The sequence below is a fragment of the Monopterus albus genome, unplaced genomic scaffold, assembly GCF_001952655.1.
Source record: "Monopterus albus unplaced genomic scaffold, M_albus_1.0 scaffold18.1, whole genome shotgun sequence".
Lineage (NCBI taxonomy): Eukaryota > Metazoa > Chordata > Actinopteri > Synbranchiformes > Synbranchidae > Monopterus > Monopterus albus.
Window position 1 is genome coordinate 7,322,781 of NW_018127898.1, and position 17,392 is coordinate 7,340,172.

The 17,392-nt window shown below is 42.9% G+C and overlaps 1 protein-coding gene across 2 annotated transcripts in view; it reads left to right on the forward strand.

The window, feature by feature from the left end:
* Window positions 1–17,383, forward strand: part of ndrg3a (ndrg family member 3a) — a 42,344-nt gene extending 24,961 nt beyond the window's left edge. Inside the window, exons 3-16 of one of the 2 annotated variants that reach the window (XM_020592715.1) lie at window positions 1,092–1,124; window positions 11,020–11,125; window positions 11,248–11,368; window positions 11,646–11,708; window positions 11,807–11,867; window positions 12,665–12,751; window positions 13,730–13,786; window positions 14,692–14,795; window positions 15,021–15,086; window positions 15,175–15,226; window positions 15,348–15,395; window positions 15,479–15,514; window positions 15,607–15,658; window positions 16,913–17,383. In XM_020592715.1, coding sequence (XP_020448371.1) covers window positions 1,092–1,124; window positions 11,020–11,125; window positions 11,248–11,368; window positions 11,646–11,708; window positions 11,807–11,867; window positions 12,665–12,751; window positions 13,730–13,786; window positions 14,692–14,795; window positions 15,021–15,086; window positions 15,175–15,226; window positions 15,348–15,395; window positions 15,479–15,514; window positions 15,607–15,658; window positions 16,913–17,001 — 975 coding nt within the window. In that variant the 3' untranslated portion in view covers window positions 17,002–17,383. Of the gene's footprint in view, window positions 1–1,091; window positions 1,125–6,905; window positions 7,325–11,019; window positions 11,126–11,247; window positions 11,369–11,645; window positions 11,709–11,806; window positions 11,868–12,664; window positions 12,752–13,729; window positions 13,787–14,691; window positions 14,796–15,020; window positions 15,087–15,174; window positions 15,227–15,347; window positions 15,396–15,478; window positions 15,515–15,606; window positions 15,659–16,912 lie in introns of those variants that run through there. The other variant, XM_020592716.1, reaches the window with a different exon arrangement.
* Window positions 17,384–17,392: the final 9 nt, after the last annotated feature.

Genomic DNA, 17,392 nt, shown 5'->3' on the forward strand with positions numbered 1-17,392 from the left:
GGGGCTGAATAATTTTGCACGCCCAATTTTTCAGTTTTTTATTTGTTAAAAACGTTTGAAATATCCAATAAATTTCGTTCTACTTCATGATTGTGTCCCACTTGTTGTTGATTCTTCCCAAAAAATTACAGTTTTATATCTTTATGTTTGAAGCCTGAAATGTGGCAAAAGGTCGCAAAGTTCAAGGGGGCCGAATACTTTCGCAAGGCACTGTATATTATTGAAAACAAAATTCAATTTCACAAAAGGCATGTGTACCTAGGAGTGTTGATTGAAGATGCATAGTAGAAAAGCATGAGGACATAAACCACCTGTGATCAGAATGTGGCTGTACTTAGTCGCAATCATCTTGAAGACCCTCCCAAAGCTTAGAGATCTGAGAGACCAGCCTTTTGCAGATTTTTTTTTTGCAGGCTGACACATCGTAGGATCAGAGGAAAGGACATCCCTTGTCTAAAAATATGTTTCTTCAATTCCTCTCTCCTTGTATCTTTTTCTTACGTTGGCAGGACTAAGACACAAGGGAAAGGCACAAGTGAGGGGCATGTGGATGCAGTTAAGATGAGGTGTTCCTCATGAGGTGTACCGTATATAGCCCTGATGGTTAAGTGTGCCTTGAATTCTGAATATATTGCCAACAGCTTCACCAGCAAAGCACCCCCCACTCCATCACACCTCCTCCTCCTAGCATGGAGGAGGAGGTGACCCACACTTGCAGATACTATCCGCTCAGCTTCCCTGTATCTGACAGTCACACTGCATTTGGAAACAAAAATCTCATATTTGGTCTCATCAGAACAAACTACACATTTTTACTGGTCTGATGTTCGTTTCTTGTGTGTTTTGGCCCAGGCATTCCTCTTCTTCCTGTTGATTTCTCTCAGCAGCAATTTGACCATGAAGGCATTAAGAAGGAGAGAATTTCCACTAATTACCCTTTTGACAGTGTGCCATCAGTTCACAATGAATGAACTTCCATTAAAGTGTTGTACAAGTACATACATTAGGTACATTATTACTGGCTTTACATATAGAGATATTTATTAGTCTGTGGTGTATTTATTAACCTTCCTCTTTTATTTTTATTGCAGAATGCACGCAACTTTCAAGACTTCGACTGCCAGGTGAGTGGTGTTCTCTGCTCCTACCTAATCCACTGTGGCGTGTGAAAGGGGGTTGGGATTCTGGGACATTCCCCATTCTCACTTCGCTACTGCTGAACTCATTTATTCGCTTGCCCTCATCTCAACATCGTCCCTTATCAGCTACGTTCAGTTTTATCACACACCACATGCTGATGAAATGTGGGGTGTTTTCCGGATAAACTGGTGAGGATCGTCAAGACACTGAATGGTTTTGTCATACCCTTTTTTTTCCCCCCAGTCTTTCGTTCATGTTGGAAAACAGAAGAGCAACAACAAATCAGGCTCCTTCCTGGTTAATCTTCTGTTCCTCCTGCTAATAATCTGTGCAGGGAAAAGCAGAGATAACTTCAGAGCCATTGTTTATAATTGTAAATATTAGGGCAGTCTGGTATATGTTATAAAGAAGATTTAGAGGTTAGATTGTTGGGACTCATTTCTAAAAACCAGCACATTGTGCATGACAGCGGGAACACCATTGCTATTGGCCCATGTCAAATTTTTACCAAAAGTTTGAAATCAGAAACCTGTTGAATAATTAATGTGAGACTGGGGACACCGATGGTCCAGCAGCTAGACTCCATGTAAACACTCAGATAACCACTAATTCTCAATGTGAATCTGGCTGGAAACTCCCCTTGTCACTGACTAACATCTGGAGATACTGGCAAAATGCTATAAAAAACAATCTCTAACCCCTAGAGATTTGTAGCAGAGTGACCTTATTGTGTCTCAAACTGCTGAGTTCCACATTTTATGCCACAAAATGCTGAAACATTATTTGTGATAAGTCTAGATGTTTCTCTTGTTTCTTTTTGTGTGATGATATAGGTGATCTTTGGAGAGTCTGATATTTTTTTAAGAGTCATCTCAGGTAGTGTCGTCCAAAGTACGATTTGCTGTCGCAGAGACCTTGCTTGCCCTTTTCTAAGAATTTTAGCCACAGTCACAGAGAATAACAATCATTCAAGAAAAAGTGTTCCAGATTCCTCCTTTATTGTTCCTTTTTTGCTTTGGGAATGGGATTTTAGGCTCTCTGCCTGTGTTGTGGAATTTGCTTGTTGTTGCAAGGAATCTCTCGCAGGAGGAAGAATGACTCCCCACAGGCAAGCACTGTGTATCATGGCTGCAAATGGTTAAACCTTTCATCCCTCTCTCACTTTCTGCAGTCTTGCCTGCTCGCAGCAGCCCACCAGAGCTAAATATAGCTGCTGCATGGGTGGGGGGGGAGAGTAAGCATGTTACTGTCTGCGTTGTCACTAATACAGTACATTCACATTCATAATGAATGTGAACATGCTGCTCACATTCATCTGCTTGTATTCTCAGTGTGATATTTCTTTTCACTCATCCTCTTGTGATTCAGTCCAGCTCCTGCATTGTTGGTTTGTAGCAGAATATTTTTGTCACTGAGGCAGACTAGACTGTATGTGACATTATTAGTGTGTGACCTTGCGTCCATGCCAGCCATTTTGACCTCACTCAGTCACATTCAGGAGTTATAGGGAATTATTAACCTGAAACCAATGAGTCTTTGAACTTTTGTTTTTGAAATTTTCCATATAAATGATTCAATTGTAGATTGTTTCAAAGAAGACATTTTGAAAAGTCTATGTTATTAGTAACATCTGAGTTTTGTTATAGCTTTTCCTGCTATAACAACTCAAATTGGCTAGCAATCTAGAGCATGTACAAAAATGTAAAAAGCAACAAGCAGGAAGGAGTTGTCTTTCAGAATGTATTTATTTGGGTTCTTATAATGAAAATGTAGGTGATTTTTCCTTTGCAAGTCATAAGGGCAGCTGTTTAGCATTTAGCATTTGAATCTAGGCTGCATAACAATGTGAAGCTGTCATCTAGATTTTTCACCTTTGTCACTTGGTAATGTTAAATATTTTTAATATGCATGTCCTGTGGACCTTTGTGTGTATATGTAGGACAAAGCTGGGCTGAATTCAGTGTTCATTTGATATTGTCTCAAATGTGATCTGAAATTCATGGTGTCTCTTGTTGAAATACAGCATGTCTCTAAGTTCATTGCACCTAAGTACCACTGTCACATGATGTAGTGATATACTGTGAGGACAAGAGGAGGCCACATACAGCACAACGAAGTAGCAGCAGACATCCTGTTAACACAGCCTGTTTGTGGGAGAGGGGATCTCACCGTTGCACCATAACTGTGAGCAACCGATGTGACATTTCAGCAACTAGAGGACTAATCCAGCTGCTCTCCTCCCCACTTTCCTGCTGCTAAAGCTCCCACAACAGGCGGCCCACTGGTACTGCAACAGTCATGTCACTGCTCTATGCACCTGCGTGAAAAGGGTGGTGTTGGTGGTGGTGCTGAGGTGGAGTCATGGGGGAGAACCTAAGGGTGTGGTGCTGCAGTCTCATGTCTTCTATGATGCCCTGTTACGCCACTTAGGTGGGGAGGGGGAGGAAGTTGTGAGTCAGCCCTCTCCACCTGTGGGGTGTGCTGAGTTTTGAAGTGCACACTGTACTTGAGAACACAGAGATACGTCATGGAAGTGGAAGCAGCTGTACATTATAAAAATAGAACATCTTGGGTGGAGTTTGCTGCAGCAAACAAAAGGCTGAGCTGCTATCCATGGAGTGTTGTTGGTTGTGATATTTTACTTAGTCTCACATTGTTTTGTGTGCATCTGTTTTCCATTATTAGATTATTATTCTAACATTTTTTCCAGTAATCTGTTAATCATCACTTACCAGGTCTGACATTTCATGGTTATGTTCACTTTTGGCACAGTTTCTCTTCTTGTTCTTGTGCCATTGCAACACAAAAGAAGATATACACCGATCAGCCATAACATTATGACCACTGACAGGTGAAGTGAATAACACTGACTGTTACAGTGGCACTTGTCAATGTGTGGGGTATATTAGGCAGCGAGGGAACATTCAGTCCTCAATGTGTTGGAAGCATTAAAAATGGGCAAGTGTAAGGATGTGTGACTCTGACAAGGGCCAAACTGTGATGTGAGATGACTGGGTCAGAGCATCTCCCACCATGCAGGTCTTGGTGCGTGTTCTTGGTCTGTAGTGGTTAGTACCTACCAACACTGTCTAAGGAAGGACAGATGGTGAACTGAAGGCAGGGTCATGGACGCCCAAGGCTCACTGATGATGAGGTTGATCTACTGTAGATTAAACTTTTAACTTCCATTTGTACTTTTCAAAAGATTAAAATGTATTTGAATCTTTGTTAAAATGGTTGAAAATGAGAAATACTGTACATTGGTCTCTAATGAAGAGAAAGACTCAAGGGCTGTAGTGGTGATATCACACCTAGAGTGGTGAGGCTGTTGAATTGGTCTAAAAATTCTCTCTAACTCGTCCTCACCACCACAGTTTTCACTCCTTTTACATAAGTTTTTCACTGAATTGTAGACACACCTGTGCTCTTCCTGACAGTAGAACTGTGGAAGTAAATAGATTCATAGAAGATGCACAGTGAGCGGCAGAGAGACACGAGTGCCGACCAACTGCCACATTGACTCCTATGTAAAGAGTATTAGACAGGTGGTCGTAATGTTATGGCTGATCGGTGTATACGTTCTAGTTCAGATAAATTACTGCCAAGGTCATTTTTATTTATTTCTTTATTTTTTATTGTCACTATCAATAAACTCAGCAGAGGGCGCCATAAGCCTGTTCATTGTGTGGTATCTGTTCTAGATATCATGAAGTTGGGCTTAGGCATCACAGAAACAGTGAATTGCACAGATGTAGCTCAGTCACCTTACAAGTAAATAAATTTGTTCATGTTGTATGGTGGACCATGTCATGTGATAGACGGCATAATAGAACTGTTTTTCTGAGCAGGTACATTTTAGTGTTCTAGGATGTGTAAATCAAACCTTAAAACCTGCTAGTGTCAATGCCCTGAACTGAGCTATGTAGACCAGCATCACTGTGTGCTTGTGTCCTGCCGAGACGATTGATGGCTCTGTATATGGCACAGGGAGGACAGGATGTGCATGTGTTGGGTCATACATTGTCTCCATAAACTGCTGTGACTGGCTGCATGTACATCGTAATCTGGCGTACAGGAGTAAACATTATGGTGTATGCACAGTTAGTCCCATTCTCATCACACTCTGGCTTTAATGACTGAAGATGGACAAGTCACCTTTTTTCAAATCTTACACTGTGGGAATGAAATGTTTGGCATGTTGCTTTATTGTGACATATTGTAGAAAATCCACCCAATGCATGCTTTTAATATTTATATTATATTTGTTTACTCTGTACTACAAGTGTTTATTCCTGTAAATGTACGTACGTGTGTCAGTGGCATCCTCTGTGGGTTAGAAACAGCAGTTTACAACCAAACTGCTGCTGTACCAACTAACCAATGAAATGCCCCTTGTTTTTGTAATCCCACCCACTCCGTCCTGTAGCGTGCGTGCCATTGGCTGCAAAGAACAGTCTGTCTCATACAAACCTGAGACCCTCCACTAATAGCAGTTCTGGAGATGACAGAAGGGTGGAAAAGGAGACATCATCAGACTGTGTTGATCAAATGACTAAGTGGGAGGTTTAGAAGAAACGGACCTTCTCATGTAGCGAATAAAAATAGTAGCTGTTTCTGGTAAGCTTGAAGCATAATTAGTGTTATGTTCTAAATGTCAATACTGAAATGCACACTGAAGCATTATAAGAAAATGTACAGTGATCAGCCACAACACTAAAATGGCTGAAGTGGATAAGGCTAATTATCTCATTACAATGGTACCTGTCAATAAGATGGGATATATTAGGCAGCAAGTGAACAGCCTGTTCTTGAAGTTGATGTGTCGGAAGCAAGAAAAATGGGCAAGTGTAAGGATCTGAGAAACAGAGTGCCAAATTGCGACCTGTCGACTGGGTCAGAGCGGCAGGTCTTGCGGTGTATTCCCAGTATGCCAAGTACACCCCGTCATGGCAACAATATTCCCTGATGGCAGTGGCCTCTGTCAGCAGGATACGCCCTTCCATACTGCAGAAATGGTTTGACAAAGAGTTCAAGATGCCTTGGCCTGCAAATTCCCCAGATCTGAATCTGATCAGCATGTGTGGGATCCACGGAGGCCCCACATGGCAAGTTGCAGGACTTAAAAGATCTGCTGCTGATGTCTTGGTGTCATATACCGGAGGACGCCTTCTGAGGTCTGTGGCGTCCATGTCTCGATGGGTCAGAGCTGTTTTGACAGCACGTGGGGGACCTACATATGCAGGTGGTTTTAATGTTGTGGCTGACCAGTGTGTACATGATAAAGCAGTGTCGCAGCATGAGCCAACATTTGCAGCAAAGCTGTTGGTGTATATCGAACTGCTGAATCTTATGCTCCTGCTGCGTGACTCACTCCTGGGATTTGGAAGTCTGATTATGGCCGTTCACTATTAAGATATTTATTTTGGTGTTGAGGTGATTTTAGATTGTTCGCACTCTGCAGGAAGCAGCTAAAGTGAATCTGGGGGCATTCACTGTTAAAAACACATTGATAAGCAGCCATTTTGCTGATGCAGTCCCCAGTCCAGGGTCCAGCTGTCAAAGTCAGCCTCCTCTCCTCTTTATCAGTATACCGGTGCAATGTCAGCAGGCTGCTCATTTTCCTGGACTGCCTCTGCATCCTTTGAACCCCATCACCCTTCTTCCATACGCTCATCCCACTCTTCCCCTCCTCCTCTTCGTTCTCTTTTAAGCCCCACCCTCTCCCTCTACCCACCTGACCCTCTGCAATCCAATTAGACGTAACGGTGGCTGGATGTACGGACGCGCTGTGACTACCAAGTACAAACTGCAGTCTCACTCTCCTCCCCCTCTGTCTCCTTTCCTGCTCTCTTTCCCACCTCTTGTCTCTGTCTTTCTCTTGCTCTCTGCACCTTATCCAACCCCCACTCTTTAGCTTCCATTCAGATCATTTACCCATCTCTTCTTCACTCCGTCTGCTGTGTCGTTCTGCCTTCCACTCTTGCTTGTCGCTGCTGCTCTACCCGCCTCACCCTACATCCTTCCCTTCCTACCAACACTCCCTGCCTCCTCCTCCGCCTCCTGGAGATCCTCAAAGCTGCCCAGCAAACACTTGCACAGAGCATAACACACTTCTCTCCTGCGTGGAAAAAACATGTCATCTATTTTGGACCTGGACCAGATTGCATGCTCTGGGAATGGAGTGGTGAGTGACAAATGCGTCTTGCTTGCCTTGACACACCTGGCTGGGTCCTTGCAGCAGGGGTTTCTGGTTCAGATTAGCACGGGGGGGAGGGGGGGTCTGTTGTGTGGTTGCAAACCAGAGTGACACTTTGGGCTTTTTCTCTCTGGGCAACTGTTGGTATGTGTTGAGTATTTGTTTTGTGTGTATCTGCAGATCACACTGTGCCCATGTATGCGATCAGCACAGCCTCACCATGCTCAGGGTACAGTGGTGCATTTTAATGTGATGATATGAAAGATGCATGTGTATAGTGCTCAACTATCTCTGAATCTGCAAATGGCACCAGCAGAGGATGTGTACGTGTCTCTCAGAGTGTGGATATCCATCATTAGGATCATTGGTATTTATGTATTTCAGGGTGCATGTTTCTATATACCGGAGACGTGCTCATTTTTGTATCCATAACTGTAGGGATGCATGTTTTGTCCAGTGAATGACTGTATATGGTGCAAACTGTCAGCATTGTGTTCTGTATTCAGTCATAACTGAAAACAGGCAGGGAGGTCACTCACCCCCCAACACATGGTGGGATCTACACACCAGAACCACAATAGTGTGCTCCTTCATTTGCCTCCACTGACCCTGAGTTTGTAGTTTCAGCCCAATGTTTTGATGACGCACACATGCTGTGTGTGTACTGCGGGTGGGGAGGGCTGTGTCTGTGTCAAAAAGGAGAGCAAGGAGGTATTTACCTGGGGTGATCCCTACATAGCCAATATGGAGGCACATATGTGCCTGTTTACATTTTTGTGTGTGTGTGTGTGTGTGTGTGTGTGTGTGCCTGCCTTTGTATTACTTGCATCATGAGGACTGAAACCTGTTAACACACTCCCAGGGGGGACTCAGCCATCCTTGTGGGGACCAGTAGCTAGTCCCCACAAGGAAATGACAGAATTTTAGGGTGGAAACATGGTTTAGGTGTTAGGCAAGTAATGGTTATGGTTAAGGTTATGATAAGTCTACAGGAAATGAATGTAAGTCAATGGAAAGTCCCCACAAGGAATAAAAACACTGTGTGTGTGTGTGTGTGTGTGTGTGCGCACTAAAGTCATTTACAGGCACTGGTGTTTCTGCCCTGTAAAGCTGGTCTCATAGGTGACTGATGCTGTTCCTAGCAGGTCAGGGGAAAACGGGGAGGAGAGGGAAGGAGGGATTGTGGAAACAACAACAGTATGACATACTGTTTTCCCCTTTTTACCTCATTCCACCCCCTCCAAACCCCCCATTCCTTCTGGGACCAAAACCCCAGTCTTTACCTTCTTTTTGGCCCCAGGCACCCTCCTGAAACCTCTACTTAGTATTCCTGTCTCACCTACAAACCCTTAAACACCCACACACACTCTTAATTCAACTATTAGCCACCATGAAAGGGGGAAAAGGTTGTTTTCTTTGCAGTGCTCTCCTTCTTTCCATTCACTTTAGCAGTCTAGGCTGACAGCCCCACCCTGTGTCTGATTTCTTCTGATGCCTCTGTTTATATAGCTATATGTGTGTGTTGGACAGGAAATGATAGGAGGCAGAGCTTCCAGATCAATACAGCTTTTAAACCAAGAGCTAAATGGATAGATGAAAGGCTCTCTCCATGGCCATTCTCTCCTGATTTTCCATCCCTGTTTGTGCCAGGCCTTGTCAAGGGAGACATGATAAATTAAAGCGATGCACCCCTTCTGTTTGAAGGCACACCCTTTGTTAGTCATACAGGACTCCCTCTGTCCTTTCTATTTTTCCTTCTGTCTCTGTCACTCTGTCCCTGCTTGTTTTCATGCTCTATTTGCTCCCATCCTCTTTCAGGCTCTATCTCTTCTTCTAGCTATCTCATTTTCAATCTCTGTTTTCCTCTTAAGTTCCTGTCATGATTTCATTTCCTGTGACTGGTGTGACACATACGTCTTCTTTCCCTGGCACAGAAAGCAGGTCTTGTTTGCCTTCATTCTTGCCTTTTTGTTCTTATAAAACTGTGTGTCCTTGACTCTGTCTTAGTATAAAAATTGTGCAGCCACAGCCAGTTTGCAGTCCAGGTTGTTCTGCCCCACCACCAGGCCGAGGTTGCAGAGTCATTTCATTATCTGAGAAAAGGCCTCAGATGAGCACAAAGCTTCCTGTCAGCAGGAGAAGTTGTTCAGGGTGTATTCCATCTCGGGAAGAGAGATTATGTTGTAGATTGTAGCACACTATTGCAAGCAGGCAGTGAGGATAGCTTTGTGGTTTTTCTTTGTGCACAGTTTTCATGTTTTGTGTGACAGGCTAATCTCTGTACCAACACCCACTCAAAAGAAGATATCTCATTTGCTGACAGAAGGAGCTGTTCCCTCTCGTGTTGCTGTTCAAAGGAGATTGCAGCACCAAATTATAGCAGCCTTTGTCCTTGAGAATTAACCTTCATCTCCTATGAGGCAGTTGTGACATATATCCATCAGCTAAACCCCTGCAGTGGGAACCTAGCAAGGGAAATGGAAGTGTATGGTCGGAGTCACGCTCCCTCTGTCTCTGTCAGCCATAACCTGTCTCTCATCCTCCAGGCTAGCTCTCTATATTATTGATGACCAATGGGCATTGAGACCAGGCGAGCTCCGGGCCCTGCCTGCTGTGCTGTACACACAAACACACATGCACATAGCTACATCATCTGTACCGGTGTATACAGCACCAAAACAAAATGATTCTATGTTTCTGTGGGACGTCTGGAAACTGGCTTTGTCATGTCTTGTTCAGTGTATGCATTTCCCATTATGTCACTTCCTACATTCCTTCTGAATCCCAGAAACAGTAATGACAGCGTGCTTTAGCTGTCATTTTTAAGTAATTTTCCCCATTTGTCTCAAGGCAATTGGAAGTCAGTTGAAATGACCTTTATGCAATTTAATGTGGTTTTTGTAGAAGCACAATGGGTGTGGGCCTTTCTTTAGCTTGGTAGAAATTCAAACTGAAGTGATGACAGAGTGAAGCTCATGTGAGCCGTTTGAACTTTAATGGGTCCTTCTTTAAAGACATTCGGCAAATCTAATGACTCTGGCTTTTCTGCAGAGTCATTCTTGTGAAAGAACTGTGAGTTTTAGACCCTCAGATAAAGACACCATTTTCCCGAATCAAAAGTCAGTTTACGAAACAGCCCATTCTCTGCTTTGTTTGTCCGTGGGCACAGGAGATGTGTGGTGAAGAAAGGAGGGGCATGCTTTGCATCCTCAATCTGAGATAGCACCCCAAAATGTTATACTAATTTTGTGGTGGTTACCTTTTATTTTTGTTATGTACAGTATATCTATTTTATCTGTCATTTTGGCATAAATTGCTCAATTTAGTAGAAATATTTGCAAGTTATTGCCTGTGTTGTGAATGACGTAACTTCCTCCTTTGTGAATGGCTGAGATAACTTTTTACTGAATGAGAAAAAGTTCACATAGTATAATTTTATGAGATATATGGATTAAAGCTATACTGTAAGTTAGCTTCAAAGACAGAATTGTTGTTGTTTTTGTTAATTATTGTAAATTACTCCCAGAAGTGTTCTTTAAATGTGACAGAATTGGTCATGCCTTGGAAAGACAACACACGTGTTAGGTCTTGTGCACCTTTTCTCTTCCAAAACACCAGGCACTGGTCGATCAGTTCAGTATGCTAGAATTCCACTGTTTGGTGTTCTGTCTCTGTGACTGCAGGAGCATGACATTGAGACTCCCCATGGCGTTCTCCATGTGACAATGAGAGGTGTTCCCAAAGGCAACAGACCTGTCATCCTCACCTATCATGACATTGGCCTCAACCGTGAGTCAGAAGTAGACTTGCCAATACTCATTTTGCTTTAGCCTCTGCACCGAATAGTCATTTTCATTTGCGCTCCTGAACTCTCACGCCATGAGTGTGCCCTCTGTTTGTACCTTTTCTAGACAAGTCGTGCTTCAACACCCTGTTCAACTATGAGGACATGCAGGAGATCACGCAGCACTTTGCAGTGGTTCACGTGGATGCGCCCGGCCAGCAGGAGGGTGCACCCCCGTTCCCCACCGGGTGGGTGTCAGGCTGGATTTGCATGTGCTGATAAATGGGAGCACATTTTTTGCAGTGCTGCTAGAGGAACCACGATCAATTCATTTCGTGGGAATGTAAAGTGAACAAGCAGTTCATTTGCTGAGGAAATCACATTCAAAGTTCAGCCTATTAGTCAAAATCCTAAAGTGTCTGAGTGTTTATATTTATGATAAACTCAATTTTTCTGATTATTTCAAACCTAAAAATTGATCCTGTGCTGTGCTTGGATGGCCTCGTGTATTTCCTCTGTCTTCAGCTATCGCTACCCGACCATGGATGAGTTGGCTGAAATGCTGCCCTCTGTGATGACACAGCTCAAGTAAGTGCACCCCCACCTCGGTGATGGCTAATTACTGATAATGTGCATAAGATGGCAATTCATCTCCAGGTCCATTTTAACTTGTTGTTTCTCTGCAGGGTACACAGTTTGATCGGCATCGGCGTGGGAGCAGGAGCATACATCCTCACCCGCTTCGCGGTGAGTCCACACTGGTACCAGGTTGTCTCCCATCCTGTCTTACTCCCCATCTCAGTCTATTTTTGTCCTTCTCTCTGTCTCATCTCTAATACTTGAAGGTTTTCAGACCACATGGCTTGTTCTGGTGAACATTAAAGCCTTTCATCAAGCCCACACAGGGCATCAGGTTGCTCTCCAGTCTGCTGCATGCGCTGCCACTCGCCAGATGATGGATCGCCTTGGTGATTTTGTCCTTCTCAGTTGCTTTCGTCTTATTTCCACACTCAACCCAGTGCAGCTAAAATAAGCACAATCTGTGTACAATAGAGCAGAAAGAGCTAGAAGTGACAGAGAGAAGCGAGGGACCAGTGATAGATAAATAATGAGAAGAGAGCATAGTTGGTTAGGGGGGGGATTAGGAGGAACATTTGATTCTGAAATGCATTTGCTTTAACCGACTTGGAACAAGTCAGTATATATGATTTATGGCGGCTGTTGCTACAGTGCATTTGAAAGCAGCATTCAAGGCATCCCCTTGGCACTGGGGTCACTTTTGAGGGAATACTGAAATTAAACAAATTACAAACTTTTCATTGTGAAGATGCAGCTGTGCACAGGCCCGATTCCTTTAGTTTGCTGGACAAATGAAGGTTCAGACTAAACCACACTGTAGATTTACAAGAGGGTGAAAACCATCTCATCATCTGAAAACTGCAGCATGCCACAGCAAACACTCGTAATCTCATTTGTCACAAAATCATACTGCTAAGTCTCCTACGGCTCTCGTATTTAAGGATGACACGTTTTTCACTTCCCAGCTGAACAACCCCGCCCTGGTGGAAGGGCTGGTTCTGATCAATATCGACCCATGTGCTGAAGGCTGGATTGACTGGGCAGCTTCAAAGGTCAGTATGACCACTGCACTATAAGCCTCAGAGTCCTCAGTACACTCTGCAACATAGAGCTCTTACTTAAATCATTAACTTTCCTTCCTAAATTTACTTTTTCACTTTCACAATTTTTTATTAGGTTGTTATTAATGGGGGCATTTTGGAGATCGACCCCTTTAGCATAATCTTTTAAGCTCCAGCTGTTTTAAATAATTGTTTATATGATAAGCATCAGCATTTTATTCCAGTCAATTCTGTTTGAAGCAAGACATACAGATTACTAGTTTTGACATGAAACTATAGTTTTAATCTCGATACACTTGATAATCTATTTGTTTTAAAGAGACTTATACAAATAAGCATAAGATTTAGTTTCTGGTTATTGAATTGTTGGAGTGTTTAAAGCAGGCAGGCTCTCTAATCTTGTGTCACCAGCTGGTTAATCAAACATGAAGAACAAACTTGTCAGAACAGCACAGATCCCTGTGATGTTTCTTCAGATGTCTTAATCTCAGTTTGAGCAGATTAGATGGATTCAAATAGAGGACACGATGGCCCGCGACACTGTACTATATGATAATACTGTGCACTAAGATAGTTTAGTGAGAACATTTTGTGTGAGTGTTGCACACAGTCATGTCTCAGGAGCCTTTGTAAAATTACCACACTTAATCTGTTATGCTGATATTATTTGGCTCAGACTACCAACATTTAAGAAGAAAGTGATTGCTTGAGTTTTATTTATGTGCTTTTATCAGATAATGACAGTAGGGATTTGTATTAACCACTAGTTCACCAGGCCACATATTCCTTCATAATTTCTAAATCTTGAACATGGCTTCTCTGTGTATTTCTTCTTTTATAAATATCACAATCTATCATTAAATTTGTAAATATATACATTCATTGATGAGACAGGTAAAGCTACACTGGCATAACCTTATGGCTCCTATGTAATGAATAAAAGTCGGCCTCTTCTTTTCTTGTGTGCAGCTCTCTGGATGGACCAGTAATTTGGTGGATATCGTCATGGCTCACCACTTCAGCACTGTGAGTTTAGTGCTGCTGACCTTTTTCATTAATGCTGTCAAACTGTAACTGAACCTCAGGAGGCTTTCCCTGATTTCCCTTGATACTTTTACCTCCTCTTGCCCTTATAACAGTCATTTGCTAATTATTCTATTTCCATTGTCCTGGATACACAGAATTATGAATTAGATTACAAACTCAGTTTAATAACTGACAGCCAAGCATGCTCTGTTCCCACAGCTTGTCTGGATGACTAGTGCTAATACATGTAACTAGTGTTGTCACGATACCAACATTTTGGTACCGGTACCGGTACCAAAATGTATTTCGATACTTTCGATACTTTTGGATAGTTTTTCAGACAAAAAGAGAAGGCAAAAAATGTCATTACTGACTTTATTTTAATAGAAAATCTTAGAATAACATCAAAATAAAATTCAAAATACTAGGCTTTTCTTATTGCACTCAAAAAAATTGTGTGCAGCTCTCTGGATGGACCAGTAATTTGGTGGATATCGTCATGGCTCACCACTTCAGCACTGTGAGTTTAGTGCTGCTGACCTTTTTCATTAATGCTGTCAAACTGTAACTGAACCTCAGGAGGCTTTCCCTGATTTCCCTTGATACTTTTACCTCCTCTTGCCCTTATAACAGTCATTTGCTAATTATTCTATTTCCATTGTCCTGGATACACAGAATTATGAATTAGATTACAAACTCAGTTTAATAACTGACAGCCAAGCATGCTCTGTTCCCACAGCTTGTCTGGATGACTAGTGCTAATACATGTAACCTAAATGCACATTTGCACGGCATCGGCCTATTGTTCATTTGAGCTTTTAGTGCTTCTGTTGTGAACCACAGGCACAGTAAGTGGAATAAAGGTTTTGGATTTGGATCAGATGAACTCTTTTCTTGTTCACCAGGACGAGCTGACAGAGAACCAGGAGCTGATCCAGACCTACCGTCTCCACATCGCCCAGGACATCAACCAGGACAACCTGGCCCTCTTCTGTGGCTCCTACCAATAGTATGATACGGCACATTAATCTAAACTTTGTGTAAATATTTTCCTAAGCACTGTCTAGCATTTGTTGTGCTCTTTACATTTACAGACAAGGCAGGTAAATTCTTCTCCCAGTCTCATCCAGACCTGACTACATAGAAAGCAGTAATGCATGACAAAACTGTGTTGATGTAGCTAGATCAAATTGTTTCAGCTTCAGTAACTAATCATAATGTCTCCGTGCACCAGCCGTCGGGACCTGGAGATCGAGCGGCCTGTCGTAGGCCTGAATGAGGACACAGTCAACACACTAACGTAGGTTCTGAGATTAGGATGGCACATATTAGTCACTGAGTACACGGTGTGACTTGACAGTTTTTAAACCTGATCTGTTCCCATCCAGGTGCCCTGCTTTGCTCGTGGTTGGTGACACATCACCTGCTGTGGAGGCTGTGGTAAGTTCACCTCAGTGCGTCCTAGTAACTTAAGATGATGAGAAGAATTTGTTACTGCAAAAAGCAGCTGCTATTATTTCTGCTTTTAAAGCTCAGCAATAACCTCTCGGTGATGTTTCAGGTGGAGTGCAATTCTAGGTTAAATCCAACAAAGAGCACACTGCTGAAGGTGAAGATCTGCAGTAAATTATATGATAGTCACTTTTTGACCATATAAAACATTTATTAATGGGACTGATATTGTCCTCTCAGATGGCCGATTGTGGAGGTCTGCCCCAGGTCGTGCAGGTGAGTTTTTCTTTTTAGAGACACAAACGTGTCATCTAGAGGTTTTCCAGTCTAAACTACCTACTAATGCTTATCCTTTATTTTTTTCACAGCCAGGGAAACTTGCCGAGGCCTTCAAGTACTTTGTTCAGGGCATGGGCTACAGTGAGTAAAAATGCTCCTGTGTCTTTCATTTAATGCAGTTTCAAAGTGAAAACTTATAATGTAGTTGGTTCAGACTAGGTAACTCAATGTCCGCAGGTTGTTTACAGACTAACTCCTCTTTGGGCTGACGTGTTTGTGGTCAAGGATTGTCTGAATTTCCTGTTGACGTGTGTGCAATGGTAAAAGCTACTAAAACGAGGGCTGTTTTCACTGCAGTCTTCTATGGCCTGTTGCTAAACAGCCCTACTGCGGGGGTTTGGACTGTGGCCAGCAACGCATGAAAAGGCAGTTTTTTGTCAGCCCGGTCACGGAAAGGCAGCCCCTGTGTGGTTAGGTGGATGCTAACGCCATTTTCTCTCCGCTCATGCAGGGTGTAGCACCTACAACCCTCAGTAGGTGAGGTGTGAGAGCTTCTAGCATGACTGAAATGACAGTGGCATTCAAGATATGCTGAACAGCAAATGACTTCCTGTTCAGCTTGAAGTGGATGACAAAGATGTTTGTTTTTGTGTTTTTGTTTTTTGCCTGGTGTGCTTTTCTTTCCTATCCAGAACTGTTTAATGATGCATTCTCTTTGTGGAGAGACTCACAGTGCATACTTAAACAGGCCTCTGGGTTTTTAGAGTCATTCATCTACAAAGACGAAACAGATTTCTGTCAGACCATACTGACTTATAGTGCGTCAACAAGACTCCAATTGGTGGATGGATGAAGTCGTGACTGTAGGTTGTTATGGCCACACAGATGACACCTGTCTGTGTGTGTGTGTGTGTGTGTGTGTGTGTGTGTGTGTGTATTTTCTTTTACTCTCTCCTGTTCCCAAACCCTTCGCCGTGGGAGGCACCCTTGGGCGTAGCCAGAATTTCAGTGCTCGAGTGTTGCTTTAAAGGCCACCGAGTCCCCCGTTGAGTAAATGCCACTGCAGGATTAGAAGAGATTATATTTTCAAGCAGAGAAGGTGTGGAAAATATTTCTTAACACCTCAGCGTGTATCTGAAAGCTGCTTTTCCCTCATTAACACACTGCCACAGTGTGAAATGTAAAAGGGAAACAGCCAAAGAATGCAGGAAATAAAGATTGTAGTTTGCACATAGGCCACGATTTCTTACCTGTTGTTGATCACATACAGCTCTTTTTCCTCAGCAACCACTAGGCTGCAGCAGGTGAGGTAAAGCAGCATGGGAGCCTTCTTTTCAACTTTTCTCTCTGTCTCTCTCTCCCTCTTTCTTTCTTTATTTCTTTAATGGCTTACAGTTCCCTACGTTCTACTCAGTCACCTGAACAACGAATCAGGTACTGGGTTCTTAAGCAGCTGCCAGGCTTTGAACCTAATGGGCTCATAACAGTCTCCGGTGGATGAATGTCAATGTATGCAGAAATCCTCCAGACAGCACTGTTTCATGTTGTTTTCAACTGCAGCTCAGAGTTCTGGACACACTCAGTGTGTTAAACCCAGTGAGATTGTTGTGCATACTTTGACACAGGGATTCAGTTTTTCCTATTAGCATGGTTTCTGTTGTGTTGCATGACCTGCTGGTGTTGCTTCCTGTCAGTTGAGTTGGATTGCAAACGCTGTATTACATTCATAGTTTTCTTCAGTGGACATATGCAATAATTTTGTGTCACACATTTTTTTTTTTATTTGTTTAGTCTCCATGGTTGAGAATTATTTGCATGGGAAGCGCTTTTGTTGTTGTCATATCCGAGGATATGCTGAACGAGTGGAACATTAAT